The sequence below is a fragment of the Ambystoma mexicanum genome, chromosome 3p (assembly GCF_040938575.1).
Source record: "Ambystoma mexicanum isolate Mex_15411 chromosome 3p, UKY_AmexF1_1, whole genome shotgun sequence".
Taxonomy (NCBI): Eukaryota; Metazoa; Chordata; class Amphibia; order Caudata; family Ambystomatidae; genus Ambystoma; species Ambystoma mexicanum.
The window spans coordinates 1,008,949,951-1,008,973,513 of record NC_090925.1 but is presented as its reverse complement, the minus strand read 5'-3'; the positions used below and the strand labels follow the sequence as shown (position 1 = coordinate 1,008,973,513).

The 23,563-nt window shown below is 44.8% G+C and overlaps 1 protein-coding gene across 2 annotated transcripts in view; it reads right to left on the bottom strand.

The window, feature by feature from the left end:
• L3MBTL1 (L3MBTL histone methyl-lysine binding protein 1) overlaps positions 1-23,563 on the bottom strand; it is a 1,278,801-nt gene that overhangs the window by 1,114,833 nt on the left and 140,405 nt on the right. For both annotated transcript variants that reach the window (XM_069652331.1, XM_069652332.1), the window contains exons 3-4: positions 5,518-5,741; positions 5,236-5,380 (exon numbers count right to left, since the gene is read on the bottom strand). In XM_069652331.1, the coding sequence (XP_069508432.1) occupies positions 5,236-5,380; positions 5,518-5,741 (369 nt within the window). The remainder of the gene's footprint in view (positions 1-5,235; positions 5,381-5,517; positions 5,742-23,563) is intronic.

Sequence of the window (23,563 nt, the reverse complement as noted above, 5' to 3'; positions counted from 1 at the left end):
TTATATTTTATTTATTTCCCTCTCCTTTGCAGATTTTCTTTTTTTTTTTTACTTTCCTTGTAAGCCGCAATTGAGGCGGTTGCCTGGCCTCCGATCGCACCAGGGCTCGTCCCAGGTGGCAGACCTGTCTTTAATTTCACTTGCTGCATCCATCTGCTGCAGTCTTTCTTCCCTGGCTACCTGGATTGGCCTCTGCGATAGCATGTGCCGGCATAGGTTAGCCCCTCCCAGGAGGCGCAGCAGACGGGTGCAGTGGGCTCGCAACTTTGCGCTGAAGTCACGGCAAAGTCAAACCAGTCTGTGCCCGTCCGTGACACGGCCAGATCCTTTCCATGGTCAAATATTGTTCCAGATGGGCATATTGCGTAAACCCGGTATCAGCTCCTCCTGCAGGCACCACTGGCTACAGTGCTGCCTAAGGGCTGCAGGGCACTGAGCAATGCTATCCACCCCATGCACCTCTCTCCCGATCCTCTTAAATGCCTGTTAATGAACTCACGCTCCCTTGTTGCCCATTCGGCTCAATGTCGTGACCTTAGGCACGATTTCATCTGTATCACGGAGACATGGCTAGGTGAAACGTCAGGTTCCACTCTGGTACGATTGGTTCTCACTATACTTGTTCTTTGCTTGCCATCAGCCACCAGATCAAAATGGAGGCTATGTTGGTGCATTTCTACCCCTTTCCCCCCACCTCCTATATCCATTTTCTGATTGTTCAACACCCCCCACCCCTCCTGGTAATGACCTCTCCTTTTTTTAATGCTTTTTTGGACTTTTCAGCTGAGACATCGCCACCTCCCGATTTTAGGTGATTTCAATATCAGGGCTAATGACGATAACGACTTTAAAGTGCCAAACTTTCTCTCTTCGATGAAGGAAATCTAATTCAAACAAATCAATGGTTCCACTCGTAGGCTAGGGTATACCTTAGACCTAATTTTTTTCACCGGGTGCTGAGGTTAGGGTCCACCCTGCCTTCCCAGTGACCTGGTCTGACCATCTTATTGTCCCATTATGTTGGGACATTAGGGTCCTGAAGCTGGGTACTCACCCCCAATCCATCATTTGTCAAGGTTGGCGGTCCTTTCCACCCGATGATATTTCTGCGCTAATCTGCGCTCGTCATTCAGAGATGTCCCATGTGGACTTTAGCACACTATCCGACACTTTGACAGTGCTAGCTGATCAGCTGGCACCTCTAAAAAAGGGCCAGTTGGTCAGCACGGCCTTCGCATCTATGGTTTCCCGATGATCTTCAGGCTCTTTGTCTGAAGCGCAGAGAGTTGGAGCTTAAATCGAGATTCTCCTATGCTCCTACTGCGAAACTCGCGTCATCCCAGGCTGCTACAAAATACCATTGTGCTATTATTAGCACTAAACAATCTCATTATGCTTAACTTATTGAGAATTCTATTAACCATTCCAAAGAATAGTTTAAAGCGGTTTGAGGTCTTTCCACGACGGCACCGGACCCCATTCCCCTTCACAGGACCTCTGCTACTCCTCATCACTCTTTTTTGTGGACAAAATCAATACCGTTATATCTAACAGCTTCTGCTCACCCTCTGCCCCTCATGGAAACTCTTGCAGTTTCTTGGTCAATTTTTTTCTCTTTTTTCTACTCTTGATGTTTCCACTGTGGTTTCTAAATTAAAGTCTTCTTCTCCTCAGAACCCTATCCCACTTAGCATCATGAATTCCATTGTGCCTTGCTGCATTCACCTTTTCCAGTCCATCTCTCTTCTCCCCTTTTCTATGAAACTTCTGGAATTGCTAGTCTGTCCTCTGCTCACTTCTTTTCATGAAGAATCTTCCTTCTTTCACTTTTCACAGTCTGGTTTCCATCTGGGGCATGGCACTGCAAGTGTTCTGGTCTCCGTCATGGACGATATGGCACAGAACCATGACAAGGGCGGCATCACCACCACCACCTTTGACACCATCGATCATGGGGTCCTGCTGGATCGCCTACCGGGGCTGGTCTCTCGTTACCGTCTTGACTTGGTTCTCATTTCTCACAGTCTGCCGCCAAAGCCCTCTCTCTTCCCCCTCTTTTTTCGCAGTCGGCGGTCCTCACCTGTGGTGTGCCTCAAGGGTCAGCCATCTCCCCGTTATTATTTAACGCTACATTCAGCCGCTGACTAAGCTCATCTTCTCCCACAGCTTCCTCTGCTATTCTTAAGCAGAAGACATGCAGATCCTGGTCCGTCTTGACCTGTCCATCCCAGAGTTGGCGGCCAGGTTCTGTCATTGTCTAGAGGCTGTGGGGGAATGGATGCAGGACAACTGGCTCAAGCTGAACGGTGAAATGACAGAGGCTTTGGTGGTTAGCCCTTCCACTGCTTCCTCCTTCTGCACCATTGATTTCTGGCCTTCTACTTTAGAAATGGGTGAAGGGAAATTGCCTATAGTCCTAGACCTAGTTGTGAAAATGTTCTCCCCCCTTTCTATGGAACCTCAGGTCAGCACTATCTGCCAACAGGGTTATTTTAAGCTCAACTCCTTCTTCGTGTGGTCCCCTACATTCAGACATACCTTCAGGCCCCAGTTGTTTCTGCTCTCATCTATAGTCTACTGCAACTCCCTTTTTCTTGCACAACCCGCCCACGTGATACAGCGCCTTTAGATTCTTCAAAACTGCTGCACAGCTGGCCACCTCTGTACCCCTCCCCAACCCACTCTCACATTTCTCCAATTTTGCTCAAGTTGCACTGGCTCCCAGTGAACAAGTGCATCCACTTTAAAGCCTTGTGTTTGGTCTACCGGGCCTTTTACAGACAAGGTGCTGAATACCTACAGGCCAAACCTCTGCCCCATGTCCCAGGACGGGTGCTGCGCTCTGCCGACGCATACCTCCCGTCGATCCCGGCAGTGAAATATAGTCGCATTGGGGGTTGTTCCTTCTCTGTGGTAACGGCGAGCCTCTGGAACACTCTTCCGCGCCCTCTAAGATCTAATGTTAACCACCTGGCTTTCTGTAAGGCTTTGAAGATTTTCCTCTTCTAAAGTCTTCTCTCCCATCGTCCAGCTAGGAGCGGCAACGTGCGCTAAATAGATTTCCCTCAAATGAAATTAAATCTGATTGGGCTTCTGCTGGCTGTTTTTCAACGGTGCAGATCCTTACCACTGGTGGCCTTGGACCTGCTTCCAGGCAAAATCTTGGACAAGAAGAGGACACCTGCAGCCATTTCTTTAGAATAGCGTTGGAGCCAAGTATCCTCTACAGAAGAGCAGCCAACCAGAGATCCGTGGACGGCTCCCAAAGAGGCCCAGCATCCCTTCTGCAATTGGCCCGGTGATGCCCTACTGGAATATGTGATCTGCAAAGGCCCGGAGGGGTGCTTCCAGCCTTATACTGGTGGGACCAAACAGTCTCGACACGACACGCTCTTGAAGATCTAGCCGTCCTGAGCCTTGGGCAGTGTCCTTGGACTACCCGGTGGAGAATGGCCAACTCTCCAGTGTGCTACCTCACTAGAATTGTCGCTGTTCTGTGTTTGTCGCCGGAACTTCGGTGGTTGTCAGCTTGTGTTGTAAGTCGCCTTCCAGCTGAATTTCAGCCCCCCATTTCCAAAGCATCCTGTACTGGAAGGTCTTCTTCCACCGCGACTGGGAGGACCTCTGCCATTGCCTGTGTGCGGTGGCCATCACTGGAACTTGCCATCTCCCATCTTGTGAAGTGTCCTGAAGAGATCTGCATCAGTGTTTCTTACATTTCTCCATCGCAAAGGGCTGTTCTCAGCTCCTAGACCCGACCGGAAGAATCCTTGCACCAGCAGCTCCTGTGTACCTCTCACTGGAACCAACAGCGAGAAAATCTACCTCCAGCAACTGCCAGTGAACCCATCAAGTCCTCTGGAAAAAGTCGGGGGGTGGGGGAGGGGGAGTAAGTGCACAGCATTTTTCCACACCCGGTTCTCCTTCGAATAAACCTGAGGTATTCCATTCCACTGCTTTTTGATTGTTGTCTAAAGCAGGTGTACCTGAAAGATAGAAACATATTTTTACCTACCAGTCACTTTTATTGAATATCTTCTCTGGGACTTTTCACCAACACAAGAACTTTACGTACATCAGACACTTTATGGGGCGAAGAATTGTGACTTTTGGGCACAAGACCCCACCCCCTCTTCAGAGGGATTTGATTGCTGAAGTTAGGGCCTATTTCCTGTTAGATGGTTCCATCTTACTGCATCACCTACCTACCTCCATCTATGGTGACTGTATATATGTTTATAATTGAGAGCTGTGCAATATTACCTGCTTGTTTCATCTTCTAGTGTGTGTTTTGGGCATAGAATAAATATAGTATTTGTGTGCTTACCTAAATTGAATTAGTGGGTGCTTCACTGTGTGGACCCATTGTGGACCCTGACTGACCCCACTCACTCTCTCCTAAGAATAGCCTTGCATAGCATTGACTGCTCTCCGCTGCTAACTTCATTGGGTTTTGGCTAACCTCTCAGAGTTACCCTATTAACTTCATCTAGGGTGGCCTCTTAGAATCTGTACACCAGGCCATATTCTACAAATCCATCTCAACACAAATATGTGAGGGGGGAAAGGAGGGATGAGGGGGGGACACAGCCTTGAGATCAGACAGCAGTTGTGACTGAGGGTGTGCTATTCTTTCCTTCATTAGAGGAGTTCTGCTGGTTAGCATTTATCAGAGGCACTGTGCTCTCACTCAAAGGGTGCACTTGTAGGGAAAATGTTCAGAAACATAGCGGGAGACATTGTTGCAGACACAGGGAATGAGCATGTCAGGACTACCATGTGTGCATCTTTGCTGACACTATGTTTATCATGCATTATCACTTATTGCACTTACTATTATTCAAATTATTATGATGCTTATTGTTATCAATAAGGTGTTTTTTTTTTCAATCTCCCAATGAAAGCTTTAGTTTGAGGCACATTTGTGCAACTCTTTGTCAGGCCACCAAGAGCTCAGATGGTATACCGGAGGTGGAATACTGCAACGCCTCTCCTCTCCCTCAAAGGGTGAGTACCATACCTGGAACCCCTTCTTAAAACTAGCCCAGAAGGAGGGAACAGGGGCACTTGCATGGGATTTAAACATATTATGTTGTCTTCTTTCCAGTCTCAATTCCCATATACCTCAATGTCACCATCACGTACAGATGATGCTCTTAAGAAGATGCCAAGAGCTGAGCAACAAGTTACAAAATAAGATTTAGATAGATAAATACACTCCTTTGTTTTCCTTACCAGGGTTAAGACTGGATCTCTCCCTGTTGTGGGGCATCTTTTCAGATCCTGCATCTTTCTCAGACAAAGTCCCATTTGGTGGCTCTGCAGAGTGGATCTTCTGAGAACTGAGAACTTCCAGAGTTCCATAGTCTTCCATCTGAAACTAGCAGTTCAAAGCAAACATATTGATGCATGAACATAAACTACAGTACAAGACACACATGTTAAACATAATTGGTGCAGAAGAAACAATAAATGGGACCAGAGGGTATTTGCCCCTTGCATATGTTAGACATTTACCCTTAAATTGCTGCAGTTCTCAGATGCAGATCCCTCTTTCCTCTCTTGAGCCCGTACTGGGTTGGGGATTTGAACCCCAGTGATTTGTGGGCTCACAGTAGCTGTGATGGGTTCACTTCCGGTCCCTCTCTGCAGTCTTTCTGTCCCTGCACGTCGCTGGGGATCCCTAGGAAATCGCTGTATTTCCGATGTGTTGCTTGGGAGATTTATGGTGCTGGTGTTCACTGAAAAGAAGGGGAAAACAAAAGCGATCTCTCAAAATGTACTACTGCCAATGAGAACATTATCATAGAACTCAAGAAAACACTAAACTGAACAATATAATGATGTAATAATGTGGGACAATGTGTTTATTTTATTTATTGAATATTTAGAAGGAGCACTACAAAGCAAAAAAGTGTTTCCAGGCACCACAAGCCAAAAAAGGGTTTTGGGGGCACAGGGGATACAAAACAACAGTAAAAGGTCATACTAGGCCTTGTGATATTCGGATCATGCAAGTGCAGATAAAAAGTGCAGTTGGGGGGAGGGGAGGTGGAGGGTAGAGGAGTGGTGAAGGGACGGGAATAATTGCAGGTGGACAGATGCGGGTGGGCCCAGCAGCATGTCAGTGCTAGCGGGAGACTAGGGGTGGGATGGCTGAGGGGGCAAATGCAGGGGGATGAAGGGGAGGACCACCTTCTAAGTGTGAGGGAGGGTGTGTGGACCAGACTAAGAGGGGTGCATGTCCCAGATATAGTCAGAGAGGAGCCATGACGGACAGTTCTGGTAGAAGGAGTGCTGGTGGAGACTGGATAGGCGGGGCCTGGTGTTCAATGTGACTCACAGGTGAACCAGGACAGCAGTCGCAGTTGCAGGTGGGGAAAATTAGCAGGGCAGGGGCAGGGCGAAGGAAGTAGAGAAAAGAAAGGTCTTGAGAAGCTAACTAAAAAGATTTTTATATAGCGCAATCACTCACCCAAAAGGTCCCAAGCTTCCGGAACTTAAGGAGGTCTGGCTCAAGTCTGAGAGGGGCAGGGAGGCCATTCCAGATGGTGGCTCCTGCTGAAGAAAGATCTACCACCCACTCACTGCTTGGAAACATGTCTGATCTGTAAAGAGTTGGAGCTAGCGGACCGAAGGGCTCTAGAAGAGAGGTTTTTAGGGGGAGAGAGTTGGAAGTAGCGGGGTACGAGGCCCCAGAAGGCCTTGTACAAGATGGAGAGGGTCTTGAATTTAAGCCTTGCAGCCAATGGAGAGATATAAGGGCTGGAGACATGTGGTGTCTGGGCTTGAGGCCAAGCATAAGTCTCACAGTCCTGTTCTGGATTAGTTGAAGGGGGCGAAGAATGGAAAGAGGCAAATTGAGGAAGATGCTGTTGCGGTAGTCCGGCCTAGAGAAAACCAGCAATGGCGCAGATGGGCTAAAAAACGGTGGTGTGGAAGGTTGCCCAGAGCAATTGCCAGTGGTTTAGATTCATTCGAAACCTTCCACCAATCACTTTTGTGGTCAGTTTGTTTCTCCTTGTGAGAGAGGGTATGCCCAGACGTGGGTCCCTTGCTTGCTGCGCCACAGTGAACCAGGCTGCACCTCACTGAGGAGGTCCAACAAGGCCGAAACATGTCTGGAGTTGCTTGGTTTTCTGTGCAGAGGGGACCTGGCCTAGCAGTTCGGGCTGGGCTGCTACCTTCGGTGGCGGCAGCTGCTGACTGATTTGCACATGGCTGGTCCCCTTTTGCAATGGCGCAGACAGGCTAAAAAAACGGTGGTGTGGATGGTAGCCCAGAGCAATTGCCAGTGGTTTAGATTCATTCAAAACCTTCCACCCATCACTTTTGTGGTCACTAGAGAAAACCATAGCCCTGGAGACATTGAGATTCTGGGGGAAGGTAAGGAAAAGGAGAATGCCTCTGAGCAGATGGAAGCTGAGAAGGCAAGGTCCGTGATGTGGGGGAGAAAGGGAGAGAGAAGTAAAAATGACACAAAGGTTTTTTGGTCCCAAGTGAAAAGTTCTTTTTAAAAAGGTCTTTTCACCAAAAGACTGATTTAGAAAGAACGCTCCATGACCGCACGGAGCGGTCTTTCTAAATCCAACTGTGACTACCCCGCCGCACACGACTGCGCGGAGGGGCTGACAAGTAGGTTGGTACCCAGAAGTGCAGATTTGGAGATCGGGTTAATTTGTGGGTTGCGTGTTGCATGTGTGTTGTTTGTATGTGTGTGTTTTGATTTGGAGGAGTGGGGGGTGCAGGTGTGGAGGCTGGGGCTGAGAGATGGGGAATCGTGGGTGTGTGTGTTGTGTGTATGTATGTGTTTTGGTTTAGGGAGAGGGTATGGGGAGGGGGTGGTTGGGTACGGGGAGGAACAATGGGAGTTTCCGAGGTGAAACCCCTCGAATATATAAAAAAAAGGAAAACAGCCTTTTAAAGGTCTCAAGAGAAAAAGACCTTTACAATGCCAGTTTTCTGATGAAAAGAAAATCAGTCAATGTAAATAGGTCTTTTTCTATTGAGACCTCTAAAAAGAGGTCTATTAACATAGAACCATTTTTTTGCCTCACATGCTGGAGGGGACCCAGGGAGGGTGGACAGAGTGGGGTAGGAAAGGAGGGCGCAGCAGTCCCAATGAGAAGGATCTCGGTCTTACTGGCATTAAGACGGGCAGTGCACTATGTCTGGATAGCAGTCAGACAATCTGGAATGAGAGAGGAGGGAGAGGAGGTAGAGGAGGGAAGCTTGAAGGAGAGCTGGTTGTCATCAGCATAACACTGAAAATGAGGAGAGAAGGTGAAAATCAAGTGGGCCAGAGGGGCAAGGTAAATGTTAAAAAGCCATGGTGATAGGCTAGAACACTGCGGGACGCCGCAGGCAGAGAGTGAGATGGAGGAGAGAAAAGGGCCCACTTGCACCTGGTAGGGATGATTAGAACGGAAGGTCAGCCAGTCAAGTGCAAGGTCCGTGATCCTAAGGGTATCATGGAGACGTTTTAAGAGTGGCGTGATTGATCATGGCAAAGGCAGAGGAGAGATCAAGGAGAATGAGAACAGAAGGAGAGTTGGAATAAGGTTTGAGAGCCGTACTTCACGGGATGTTCAGGAGAGCAGTTTCCGTGCCCCTGGATGCTGTGAAGCCCGACTTCATGGAGACAACCAACAGATTCAGTGTGACGGGTAAGTTGAGAGTAGGCTAACCTTTCCAAGAGTTTGCTAGGAAAGGGATAGTGGAGACAGGGCGATAGCTAGCCGGGCAATAAGGGGTCAGCAGATGGCTTTTTTAGGGGAGAGTGCACAAGGGAGGGAGTGCTTGATAGATAGAAAGAAGGAGCCAGTGGCAAAGGAGTGGTTACAGCAATCAGACAAGGCAGGAGTGAGAGCGGAGACGTTGTCCTTGATAGTTCTGGAGGAGCAGGGGAGCACCTGTTTGGAGGAGACTTTCATAGAGCAGATAGCTTTAGAGACCTCATCCAGTGCTATGGGCGAGAAGGAAAGGAGGATAGAGGAGGGAGAAATGGGGCCAAGGGAGGCCTAAAAGCAGGTGGGGGGAGTAGGGAGGGGAGTTGAGGAGAGTGACAGGATGCCCTGGGTTTTGTTAGTGAAGTGGCAGGCTAATGCAGTGCAGAGGTACTGTGATGGAAGAGGAGAGGAAGATACTGTACTAGGATTGGTGAGTTCCTTACAGATTTTGAACAATTCAGCCGTATTGTTGGTGGACCCAGAGATGCGAGCTTTATTATGTGCCATCTTCTTGGAGTGGATGGAGAAACGGTATTGCCTTTGGAGCAGGCGACAGGCCAGTTTGTCATTGGATGAGTTTGACGCCTGCTATTTCCGTTTTCAAAGAGGCTAGTTCAGAATCATACCACCTGTTGTGCTTGGATCCATTTCAAACTTAGTAATGTTGTTTAATCAATCAAAAGATAGGATATATTTTGATAAAATCATATATAACTACAAGTCCATGGACTTCCTTCCATAACTAGATTCTGAAACATTGTGCCTAAATGTAGCCTAACTGTAAACTGTGCTTTCATGGTATAAAGCCACTGAGGCCTGCGAATGCAGATCATCTTCATCCAGAGCTTTGCTTGATCCTATGCCTCTCCAATAATTTTTTCAAGTATAATACAGTTTCTACAAACTTGATATACTATATTTTACATACACCAAAAAAATAAAAAAAAGATAGGACATGAAATATAAAGCCATGCTCTTATTTCTGCACATTATTATACATAGCACAACAAAGCCGAAGTGTGATTTTTTGGTGTTTATAGCTTATTAAAACATTAACACAACATATAACATTCAAAAGAAGACAAACCCAAACACACACAATCTACACACGTGCAATGATATTTGAACAAAATATAATTTTTAAAAATCATGTAACGTACAATTCATCATGTATGTATAAAATTCAATGTTAAAATAGCATTAAAAAAAGTAAAAGCATGCACCAATAATCTATTATAAACACTTTCAACTTATAAATTGTGAATTGTTATTAAGCAATGGATAAGTGAAATAGTTAGAGTTGTAGTCTTTCCACTCATTAATCTAGCCCAGAGATTCTCACTATCAAAGGTTTGAAATCTACTGACAAATTTACAAAATGCAGAAATCGTACATTGAGGTTTGCAAAACAAACGAACAGATGTGTAAGAGTTTCCAAGGACCCTGCCTCACCACAAAAGGGACATATCCTTTCACTCATTGCAATATCTTGAATGGTCCTCTCCTTTCAAGGTTCCCCAATAAATGAAAGCGGAATATAAAAATGCAACGATAATGAGGATCTGAAGATTTTGTCAAATATTGTTGTAGGTTGTTAATTACCTATACATTTTTTGGAAATTCAGAATAGATCTTGCACCTTGTGAAAAGGTCCTGATCACAACATTCTATCATTTTAAGTCTCCTGTGGAAACTCATAGGGTTATCCAAAAGAGATTGTTTATATGAATCCATGTTGACAAGGAGAAGATCACAAGTCTGAACAAAATTGCTCAGGGGGGTGAAAGGATTTATTCATCACTACTAAATTAAGGTCTACAAATAAAGAATCTCCTGGTGGATCTAATAGCTTCCTGTATAGTCTCACTTTTTGACAAGTTTACATAAGATCTCCAAAACAGGAGGCAACATTCAAAAGGCAGAGAGGCCCAGAAGATTTTTCCACAGAATCCCTTCCACAGTAGTTATGAGTTTCCAAATAAGTGACAATAGCTAAAGGTCATACAGGTTTGATGGGACCTCCTTACTGACGTAGAATCTTATCAACAGAATTGAGGTACATTTACAGTATCTAAATAAGATTTTTAAGTTCTCTCAAAGAGTACTATATCATCTGCAAACAACAATGCAGGTATTATTAAATTACCTTTTTTAGGTGGGAATATATGACAACATTCTAGGTCCTCTACAGGGTCAGACATGTATAAATTAAAGAGACAGGGTGCAGGGACACATCAAGTCTCTAATGCAGCATCCAAGTTCCCGATAGTATTACATCTAATTTGGATGGGAGTGCCAGTATGGCTTGGAACCAGTAGTTTTAGCAGTCCACCCAAAATGCCCCAATTATATAATTTATTCCATAATTTAGAGAAGTCTAAATAGTCGAAGGCGTTAGAGAGATCAACACAGGCCAAGGAAAGAGGTGGCTGATCTTTACAGCATGGTTGCTGTAGGAAAAGTTGGATTATCAAACCACTTAAAGACCCTGCACATAGTTTGCGAAAACCTGTTTGGAATTTAATGGGTCTGCTGATAGAATTCACCAAGTAATTAATCTCCTCCAATAACAAGATCTTTGAGGACGTATCAAGGAGGGAGATAGGGCGGTAGTTACCAGGATCATTACAGTCACCATTTTTATATATTGAACTATAAAGTAGGTTCTCCAAGACTGTAGAAGATCAGTAAGTGCAATAGAGGAATACAATTATAAAAAGAATATTGGATCATAATAAAGGATCATTTTTCAAGACTAAATTGGAGAGCATCTGGCCCCATATCACAAGCTGCTTTTGACTTTTTTTATCAAACGTACAATATCCATCGGTATAAAAGATACTTGCCTGGGACCAGAGAGGGCTCACTTGAAATTGGTTATTGCATTAGTTGGACATCCAAACTTCTCAGTAAAAAGGTTATCACCATTTGACTATCAGCAATATCAAGGTGCAAGCGATAAAATGTTAATCCATTTTTGTATTGTTGTTTGAATAGAGTTATCTGGGAAATTCTAACAGGATCAAGTAGAAGAGGATACCATTTAATAGATCTAAGAGAAAACCTCAAAGTCAATTTTTCTCCCTGCTCAACATATTAATGAGATCTAGCAAAATGTCTCTTACTTTTGAAGAGAATGTTAAACAATCATTACTGGAGATAATTTCAGATAGTTCCACGAATGTCGCAGGGTTAATCTTTGTAGTATCATCATATGATAGAAAATTCCCAGAGGCTTACCAAATGAGCATGGTATATTAAGAGATCATGGTGTTTCACCAAGAGATAGGATTTCTTTTGGGAGTGATCAATGATACTCCCAGAAGCCCGATTGCGACGTTCTTCTATTATTAAAATGTAATAGTAAACAAGCATGGTCATTTATATAAGAACATTCAATTGTTGATGATTCCATTTTAGGGAGCAAAAATCCAGAAGTGAAAATAAAGTCTATAGTTCACATGCTAGACCCCCTATGCTAAGTCAGCCGAGGGGGAATGGCCCCAAACGTTTTACCAGTCAATTTGTGAAGGGCCCAAAACTGCACGACTTCTGCTGAGCTTTAGTCACGTCCATTGAAGAAATGAACTCACAAAAGGCATTTTGTGCACCTTGGTTATAACATTAAGATCAGGTATCCCCTTCAGATCCAAATACACAATGCCAGTTATTGAACAGATAATCTATAGCTGAGAAATTCCTGTTCTACTGTCAGCTTATCATTACAATAAATATTGACAAGTAGAATATGCACACCACAATCATTTTTACCAGGAAGCCAAGATGCGTTTACTGCCAAAATATCGTCTGCGTTCGACTCCCACTCACTCTTTTGCCCATCAGAAGACCTCCAGTAGGACAACCCTTAAAATCCTTCTCAGCATTGGTTAAATAAATTAAATATTCATCTAAAATAGGTACCTGCGTTTGCCAAACCTCTTGTAAGAAAAAGAATATCAAAATTGGATAAGTCTGGTGAATCATTATGAGAGTTTGAAAAACTAGAAAACCCTCTGCCTTTCCAAGAAATGTATCTAAAAGCAACATGGCTAAAGGTCACCATTGGATACAGCACGTTTTGATTTAACAAGGAATCCTGACAACCAAGACCAATCACTATAAATGGGGATATTATTATGTTTCACAAACTCAAAAGAGATATTCCTTTGGAGATCCAGGACAACCAGGCCTTCATGCTATGTTCAAGGTGGAACCCTGAAGAAAGGGTTACCAGTGATTCCTTACAATGCACCCACTTTAGGGATGATAGGGACCCTTCCTCCAGAATATCAAGACTTTCGAGAGGTATTCAAAGAGGAACAGGCTAACGTGCTGCCACCTCATCGACCATATAATTGCCAAATCGATTTGATTCCCGGTTCAAAAACCCCCTGTGCAGCAGAATCTATGCCCTAACTGAACAAGAAAATATTCATTTGAAGACCTATCTAGACAATTATCTGGCCAATAGGTTCATTCAGCCCTCTAAGTCCCCCATGGCGTCTCCTCTATTTTTTGTGCCCAAGAAGGAAGGGGACCTTCGTACCTGCATAGACTACCGTGCCCTGAACCAGATCACCGTCAAGAACCGGTATCCCCCTACACTTATGCCAGTACTGATGGATCAAGTTAAGGATGCCAAGATTTTTTACTAAATTAGACCTTATAGGAGCCTACCACTTAGTGAGAATCAAAGAATGAGATGAATGGAAGAATGCCTTCCGCCCAAAATACGGATTATACGAATATCAAGTCATGCCCTTTGGCTTATGTAACGCCCCATCAGCCTTCCAAAATTTTATTAACACATTTTATGTGAATTACTCGACGTCTGCACCATAGTGTACTTGGACGACATTCTTATATACTCCAGGTCGGTCGAAGAACACATAACCCATGTAAGAGAAGTCCTCCAGAAACTAAAAAAACACAAGCTCTTTGTAAAATTGGAAAAATGTTCCTTTCATACGACCTCAGTGGAATTTCTGGGATTCATATTGCCACCCAAAGGAATCCAAATGGATAATAGAAAAGTCGAAGCAGTTCGCAATTGGCCTTCTCCTACCTCAGTGAAAGGAGTCCAAAGTTTTTCAGGATTCGCACATTTTTACAGAGGTTTTATTGCAGGATTTTCACAATTGGCCACCCGATAACTTAATTGCTACGAAAACATAAGACCTTCTCCTGGACCACGGAAGCAGAAGAGGTCTTCCAGATATTGAAGAAACAATTTACAACAGCTCTGGTGTTGAAACACCCTGGACCAGAGTTACCATTTGTATTAGAAACCGATGCGTCCAGTGCTGCAATGGGAGCAGTACTATCACAGAAAGACCCTGAAACCGGACAGCTGCATCCAGTGGCCTTCTAGTCCAAGAAGTTCTCAACAGCTGAATTGAGATATAGCATCACAGAAAAGGAAGTACTGGCAAAAAAGCACACGTTCAAAGAATGGAGACACCACTTGTTAGGGGCCCGACATACAGTTACTGTCTTAACAGCTCATCGAAACCTGCAATATTTGCGCAATGCCAAGGCTAAATCATCACAACTCCGTTGGGCGTTATTTTTTGTAGAATACGATTTTGTTATCACATATTGCCCAGGGGTACATAATGGCAAAGCAGATACCCTGTCAAGGATTGGAGAAAGAGAAGAGATTCAAAGCACCACAGAACCTGTAAACATAATCCCTGATGAAAAGATGCTGGGAGTCACTGGATCCCCCGAAGAAGGCTTGAAAGCACAAATTCTACTTCACCACATCTGAATTAGAGGCTTGGGAATCAAGAGGACCTAAGTTTAGTCTTCAAGAAGGTCTACCTTATTTACAGGGTCGACTTTACCTACCCCATCTGGAGTTAGAAAAGAAAGTTATGTCAGATTACCATGGAGCACCCTTGGAGGGTCACCCTGGGATCGCTAAGACCACGGCTAAGATCAAGAGACACTTCTGGTGGCCAACATGGCGCAAAGACATCAAATATTACATTCAAACTTGCGGAATTTGCGCCCAGAACAAAAGTTCAAAACAGAAACCAGCAGGACTACTGCAACCATTGCCTGTCCCACCGGCACCATGGCATATTTATATGGATTTTATTACGGAACTACCTCCTGTCAAGGATATAACACTATTTTAGTTGTGGTGGACTGATTTTCCAAGATGGCGCATTTTATAGCCCTAAAGGGACTCCAACTTCCGCAGTGTTAGCAAAGGTCTTCCTGGAACAAATTGTGCGTCTTCATGGATTTTCATCTACTGTGATCTTAGATAGGGGAAGCCATTTTGTATCCCAATTTTGGAGAACATTTTTTGAATTAGCCAAGATTGAAGTGCGCCTATCTACCAGCCACCACCCACAGACTGGCGGTCAAACAGAAGGAACCAATCAGACACTTGTAGGTAAGGTTAGGTAACCAGGAAGGAGACTGCGCCCAATTTTCAAAGTTGCAATATATTTATTGTTATACAAAGTGCCCTTGTTATGATGACACGTGTTTCGGTCTACCATAAGACCTTTTTCAAATCAGGGCTATTATCCTATCATAGCACCATATATTAATAGTAACAATAGATTTTACATGAAAAGGACAAAGTATACTATGGTTCACATATGTACACTTCAAGTGCAATCCATTTCAAAGGTCAAAGAACAAAAAACAATGATACCAAGAAAGTAAATAATGGTAAGAGTAAAAAATGAAAATAGAAATAAAAAAAAAATAAAAAGCCAGACACAAAGAGGGTGGGGGAAGGGGATGGATAAATAAGGGATACAAAAGTAGATGCAATCAGTTAATTAGGTTTGTGCTAATTGATATGCATCCATTAAAACTATGAGTTAGTGTTCAGCATTTTACCTTCAAAGTCCTCTTAATGCCCCTGTATAGTTTTGGCAAGTTTGTTCCATATTGAGTTGGGTTAGATCCCTACGAATAGGAAAATTTTAAATGTCATTTCTGTGACCCATTTATATTGCAGGAAGATTTATGCATGCTGTCCATCTCAATCTCCTATCAGACTGTGGAGTTTAAAATAATCTTTCGGATATTCTTCTATCAATAGAGGAGCTATTAATGTTAGTGTCACTGATATTACGCTTTGAATAGCAGACAGATACGATAGATCTCCAAAGATACGTCAAATCGCGGTGCGGGCTCTGCCCGAAGGTAACTGGATGCGTACCCGAGCCGCGCACCTTTTTGCCTAGTACATATATAAGCCTTGAATTGTTAGACTGTCTCTTACCTTGACTAAGTCTCCGCGTCTGATCGCGTACCGCAAAAATCTCGAGGGGGCGCCATGTAGTCATCCTCTCTGTAAATATTGGTTAACTCATTGTTACTATGGTACCAGACCTCTAATGAAGTCCTTTGTTTCTGTTTTAGTGAGGGACAACATGGCGGCCATGTTGTGCTGTACTTGGTTTGCCTTGAAACCGAGCACATTATACTCGGTGCATGTTATCGTACTTTGATTATTATCACTGAATGTTAATCATTAGTAGTCCATTTAATTGCAAGATAAATCTTGCATCTTCACTGTTTTAGAATTCAAAGTCAGTGTTTACTACTTAGAATCTGTAATACGTGCTGCAAAGTGAAATAGCAAGCTTCAGTGTCTATTTTCCTAGGCGCATTACGCTAAGGTTATGAAAAATGCTAAATGTTATATATACGTTAATGAATATCTTTGGGTGCGAGCGTTACTCTTTTTGGTGCTAATTACCGCATTTTATTTTCTATTTCTAATGGATGGTCGGCCACAGTCTGGAGGCTATTATGATGATAGTACCAAGTATTAGAGAGCAAATCTAGGCCCTTATTCAATCTCTTATTCAAACTAATGCATTTAACGATAACAGTATAGTAAATACCAAATTATATACATCTGTTGAAAATATATTTTTTTGTAGTTACTCTTTTCCTTTCTGCAATGCGTGCTTACAAGAGCGAGGTGACATTCCTCTATATCTATGTGCTCGGGCGTGTTAGGATGAAATTTACGAATTAACTGGGTGTTAAATGAACATTAGTGTTAGTGGAAAGCCCCAGTCTATGGGCTATTAAGGTGTTAGTGAGAAGTATTGTCCAGGGCAAATCTCTATCCCTTATTCAAGTTTGGTACGTATTCACGGTAACAGAAAAAATAGTTTTAAAGCTCAAATCCATGAACAAAGTGATGCATTTTTAATTACCAATATATAACCCTACATTAGGACATATATTTCAAATGCATTATAATTTCATAGTAGTTTCTCAGATTTCTAAAGAAAAGACACCATTTCATTGTCTGTGTTAAGACCAAGAATCGTAGCATTCAGTTTGCAAATTATTTTCGCCTTTGTTTGTCTTAGTTTCTTTTCCCTGTCGCCTCCTCGTCTACCTGGTGTCATTCTTTGTAGATCAATAAACTTGATGTCTGCCTTGTTGTCCATTTGGTGTTTATCTTGCCAATGGCATGCTAATGGTAGTTTTGGGTCTTGACTCCCAATTTTTGCTAAGTGCTCTCTAATTCGGGTTCTGAGTTCTCTGATCGTGCTGCCAATATAGACCAAATTACACACACAGAGGATTCCATAGACCACATATTTTGTCCTACAATTGATGGATTGTCTTATCTTCAGGGTCTTGTTGTTGGTGCTGCAGAATTGGTCCGTTTTTGGATGTGCATATTTGCACATTGTGCATGTCCCACATTTTCTGAATCCGTTAGTTGTTACTTTTAGCCAATTAGATGTTTCCTCCATATCTGGCTCCGCCGGTAAGTTTGATGGGCTTAATTTATTTTTCAAAGTTTGCGCTCTTTTAAAGGTGATCCTAGGTTTATCATCTACATAGTTGGCAATATTGTCATCTAATTTTAAAAGATACCAATGTTTGGCCAGAATTCTTTTCAAGATCCTGTGGTCACTACTGTATTTAGTTATGAATGCAATGGTCGGTTGTGAACCATCGTATACTTTGTCCTTTTCATGTAAAATCTATTGTTACTATTAATATATGGTGCTATGATAGGATAATAGCCCTGATTTGAAAAAGGTTTTATGGTAGACCGAAACACGTGTCATCATAACAAGGGCACTTTGTATAACAATAAATATATTTCAACTTTGAATATTGGGCGCAGTCTCCTTCCAGGTTACCTAACCTTACCTACATTCCTTTTTTGGGGTTTTTTCTTGGCAAAACCCTAATACCCAGTGAGACGCGACCGTCTATACACAATACAGCTACTTTTTAACATAAGGATAAAACCAGCAAGAATATGTCGCCAAGTTAGACCAAACCGCCATAGCCAAGAGTCTTTTGGAAAACAATCAGACACTTGAACAATATCTTCGATGTCTCCTTCACCAGATAGGTTGTTTTTGGGTGGATGTCCTTTGGATCGCAGAGTATGCTGATAATAACTCGGAACACACTTCCACGGGCTACACTCCTTTCTACACTCTGAACAGTTTACATCCTCGGACCTCCACTTTTTATCCCACAGAGTCTTTAGAGATGCCAGCAGTACAGAGTCTCCATGACATTACCAGAGTACAGGAAGAAGTTCTATGACGTTTGACTACAGCAAAGGAGGATCAAAAGAAATTTGCAGATAGACTTCGACGAAAGTCACCAGAGTAGAAGGTGGGAGACAAGGGTTGGTTATCTTCCAAGAACATGGCACTCAAAGGCCCACGTAAATTCCAACCAAGATTCATAGGCCCGTTCCAGTAGAGACCATTGTTAATCCTGCAGTAGTAAGACTAAAGTTACCCTCTCACATGCAAATTCACCCAGTTTTTCATGTCTCTCTGATCAAACCACTGAATCCAGGGACCAGATTACAGCCAGCACCAAAACCCCAAATTGTCACAGGTGAACTAGAATTCATAGTAAAAGAAATTCTAGACTCCAAGATAGTTAAAAAAGAATTGTTCTACCTGATTGAGTGGAAAGGGTTTGGTCCACAGGATAGGACTTGGGAACCTAGCGCAAACATTCATGCCCCCAGACTATTCCAAAAGTTTCATCAAAATCACCTGACTAAGCCATGACCGGAGGGTTCATCCTTGGGAGGGGTCTTGGAGGGGAAACGGTCATGGTCCCAGCATAGAAATACAGATCCCATTCAGAAATACTTTAGAGGCAGGGAACTTCATTTCTATCAGTGGCTTCAAGCCTGGCGCAAGAGGCATTTGCCTCACTTTTACATTGTACCCACAGGCTCATTACACTTACATTATCTTCAACATGGCCGCCGCTTATCCCATAAGGTAACTCGCAGTGCATTCTACATCTGTAGCAGAGGGAGCTACTTAAGCCCCGTCTCCGCCAAAGCTCTCGCTTCACGTCTTCTCCGCTGACAGCGCGTAGCGCTTCCAGCTTTCTCCTGACAGAACCGGTCAACAGAAGAAAACAAGTCAAAGATATTCGTTCCATAGCAAAATCAACAGAATAGCAGAAAAACTGTATGTCATGATTCCTGCCCCTCATGTCCCCAGCCCTCCAAGATGTCAGGCTGGAGCCAGGCCACAATCACCTACATGGCCCTCAAGGGCCTCTCCATCCCTCCAAAGACCCACTTGGAGTTAGACTTGGCGCTTGTGGCACCAGACTCACTCACTCCCATAGGATAACATTGGGGATTGGACTTGTTTTGCATTGATGGGGACAAGATGGATGCCCCCACATATTTTGGTTCCCAGAATTGCATGTGCGGTCTAGTCTTTTGGGTGTGGTGCAGCCCAGAGGCACCAGGGATACCCAGAGACTATTTAAGCCACACCCAGGCTGAGAAACATGCTTTGCGTTTCCTGCACCTGCAGCGTGACACTCACCGTGTTCGGATCGGTCTCCAGTAGGCCTGCATCTTTCTTCTGCGCTCAGCTCCTGCAAGAACAAGAACACCGTTAGGAAGAGCCTTACCTTGCGGCGCTTCTGCCCATCAGTCATCGCTCCTTCTGTTCTGCGGGCATCTTTGGCGGCGTCATTCCCATCCCGGCACGCCGCTTCCTAAGGACAAGGGAAAAGAACAGAAAAAGGCATTAGTAAGCATTCCGCTTATTTTTAAATACTGTACGAGCTTCAAATGCTTACCTGAATCCGAGCCGCTCTGGGGGAACTCCGTCTCCGGAACTTCTCATCCATCTGCAAGAGGGAAAAGACACTCCAAGTTAGCGTGGGAACATCTAGAGGCGCTGCATAACGCGCTTACCCACCACATTTGTTCTTCATAACCGGCATCCACGCTGAAAACGTCGCAGCACCTAAAAAGACACAGAAAAATAACTCAGTTCAATGCAAATACGAAAGGGGTGCAACGCACATCATACTCTCACTCACCTTCAGCGCTACTCATCTCAGCAGCACACCGCCATCCCTGGACGCCGGCCATCATCTAAGGAAGGAAAGGAACGAAGTTAGAGAACTGTTCAAAAGACTCATTATACTTACCTGTCGGACTCTTGCCAGTGAAGTAACTAGGCAGCAACAAGCCTGCATCAATCAACGTGCCCCTGCGCTGAAGGCAGGACAGAAAGCACACTATCCAAGAAAACAAGGTGAGGTGTGGATCAAAGGGAAGGGTTGGACCCCGGGGAAGTAGGGGTTCAAGCACACAGACAATAGGGAGTTAGACTCTACCAATCCTGTGTTTCAGGCCCAGTCGCCAGTCGAATAGCCGCCAGGGAAGGGTTCGAGGTCGTAAGAGGTCAGAACAAGCCCAGTGACATCCCCGTGGATACCAGGTGAGCGTTACACTGTAAAGACTTACCGAACCAAAGGTTTCCAGGAATTTTCCTCAGTCCGCAGTAATATTCGAAGTCTCTGCACCTCCTGTCAGAAGCTCCGTTGCAGCATTTCTTCTCTCAGTAGCCTTGTCCGCGATCACAGCATATTCTTCCAAAAGTTTCCACAGCAGATCCCTGCATCGTCCAAAGGCATTTTCTTCCACAGTTTCTCTGAAGACCTGCAAAACAAAGGGTTTTTAATGAAGGAATGAACTTGTTAAAAGAAAAGAAAGAAGTTTCATATGCGCTTACCTGAAGTCACAGCAAGGCTTTTCTTCGCTTATTATTACTGCGCTTGTTTCTTAAGGCAGCTATTACTCCGTTTCTTTTTAAAACGAACTGACAACCATTTCTAATTTGATGAACTATAAACAATTATTATTCTTACCAAGGGACATTCCCTTGATACTTTAAAAGTAGCTTTGGACGCTATACAGATAAAAGGCTTTCGACACCATTACCCCCTCAGAATAAGTCACCTACCCAACGCTCCCCTGTAGAATACAGGATGGAGAGCTCCACAAAACAAAAGCACAGGTGAGAAGGGAGGGTCATTTTCAAAGTACACTGTATCACAGTTATCAGTTTGTGAATGGGAATTACAATAGTGGTTTTGTTATAATTGTTGTTTCCACAGACTTAGTGCCCAGACCACAGGTCCTCCTGAAGGACAACTGGCATACACCACTCAGCTGAGAGCTCTCGGAGCAACCACAGAGGATCCTGAGAGGCAGAGCCGGGGCACTCTGGGCCACCGGTGCATCAACATCATAAGCAGGCTCATCCCCCTGCTCCCGAACATTTCAACCACTCCTTGAATCTCTGGGCGGGCGTGGACCACGGAGGAGACCAGCTGCCGAGCCCACAATGAGCATACCCCCTCAGAGTTGTCACACGCCGAGTCCCTGTCGTCATCTGGCCCAACACAGAGAGCAAGATCACTGCCCCCCGCACAAGGAGCAAACACTGCCTACATCATTTGCGTATTGGCATGCATGCGGCCCCTCCATCTGAGTGAGGCCGTTCCATAGCCTCCTCCCCCTCCAACCTACGCTGCATTCTACATATCAGATATGCAGCGGCTGCACTCCGGGGACGCGCACATCATCCTGCAGGGCTCCATCTGTGGCCAGGAGCCTCCACTCCCCCTTGGGGGATCTTCAGTCCTAGACATATTCGGATCGTTGGAACGCTGGGGATATCATTGTTGCTTCCCCCCACATCTCCCCCCCACCCCCATCTCCGGACTTCCTTGAACGGCACCCTGCAATACGGACCCCCGACACCCGCCTCATTGAAGGGAGAGCGCTGAAATCCCAGCAGACCCGAACGAGCTCAGCCAGCACCCGACAAGGGAACGAGGAGAGGGGTAGACATCCATCTGCACCCCTCTAGTATCCCAGAGCAGCCCGATACAGAACCCGCTGCCTACTGCCAATACGGCACACAAGGTGAGGGCCTCCCATCCTGCCCCCCAGCAATTCAAACATTCTGCTCTTGCAGACCCACCTCAGGGCACCCAGATTTCACACAGGCTATATGGGCCTGCGCTCCCCACTCCTCCCATTCAGGTTGCAGTGACACCCTCTGCATACCTCATCTGGATGCGCTAGCCTGCCCTTGAAACATACTCCCCTGCCTGCGTAACAAGGGAACCGGAACCTCCAGTTCACAACCCAGCCCACGGGCACGCAACTAGAGCGTGGGAAATACCCTCAGTGCTGACTCACGCCGGACCCCACCATGCAATCATACCCACTCTACATAAAGCACCATACAGAGAATTGGCTCTCTGTAACCCTAATGCCCTACCCATTGGTGCTGTACCTCCCAAACCGGCGTGTGATCTCCGAACTGCAATCAGCAGAACTAAGGCCGGCAAAGCCAACTATCAATTAATGTGACTTGTTCGCCCTGCTGCACCCCCTCTTATGGCTGCCAAAACTGGGTATTCCTGCAAGAAGCATAGAAAAGGAAAAGAGACACCCCCCTTTAACTCGGTCCCAGCAGGCCCTCTCCATATGTAGGCGGCATAAAGGGAGCCCAGAATCCAGCCAACCGTACTGTGCCATTCTAGAGCAAGCTACATTCCTGGGTGTTTCGCTGAGGGGCCCTATACACACCACTGACCTGTCATGACACTGTCTACTCTAGAGTATTACGAGGAACTAGGCACAGTCCAACATTGCGGAGAACTGACGAACATTGCGGGACTACCACTTCACCCAAGCAGAGCAGCCGCTTGCTACCAGTCCCAACCGACAATGCCTCTGAATCCAGGATACCACAGTTCACCATACCAGGGGTTCCGCATCGTCAGCCCCACAACAGCACTCCGGACTCATCTCATTGCAGCTGGATATGACCAAGGGAACCGGCGCAGGGAAAAAGGTGGGCACAATCGACAAGTTTGCAAAACCGACCCCTCAGGATGATCCGGCTCAACAGCTACAGCCCCTAACAGAACCCTCATCCTCACCTCCACATCCCCCACATGTGCCAGACTTTTTGGGCATGATAGAAGCAATGGCTAAGGGATTTGCAGGGGTACACGAAAAACTGGACTATATTACTGCTACCGTGGTCTCTATGCGTTCCCAACTAGCCCACAAGGGTGCCCGGATCGGGACCAATGAGGACAACATCCACACTCTGCAGGTTACAGTAGATACCCTTTCCAAATATATGAAATTAGTCAAAAGCAAGTGTGATGACCTAGAATCCGGATAGTGGGGGTTCCAGAGGGTGTCCAGTTAAAGTACCTAAATCAAAAGGATCGAATGCCAAAGGTGAGAGTGCATTCAACCCGAAAACAGGAGGATCGATTTTTTTTTTGATTTATACTTTTTTTTTGCTATAGTTTAGGTAAAAAAAAAATGGTGTTTTAAAAAAAAAAAAATTAGATCCTTTTTTTTCGGTCGAATTGACTCGACCCTTTTGTCATTCGACCCTTTTGAGTCGATACTTTGACCTATAACCATTCCAGAGGACTCTTTAACCAGGAAAATGGAGCTGGCTGTTGAAAATCTTGTGAAGGACCTGCTGGATCAT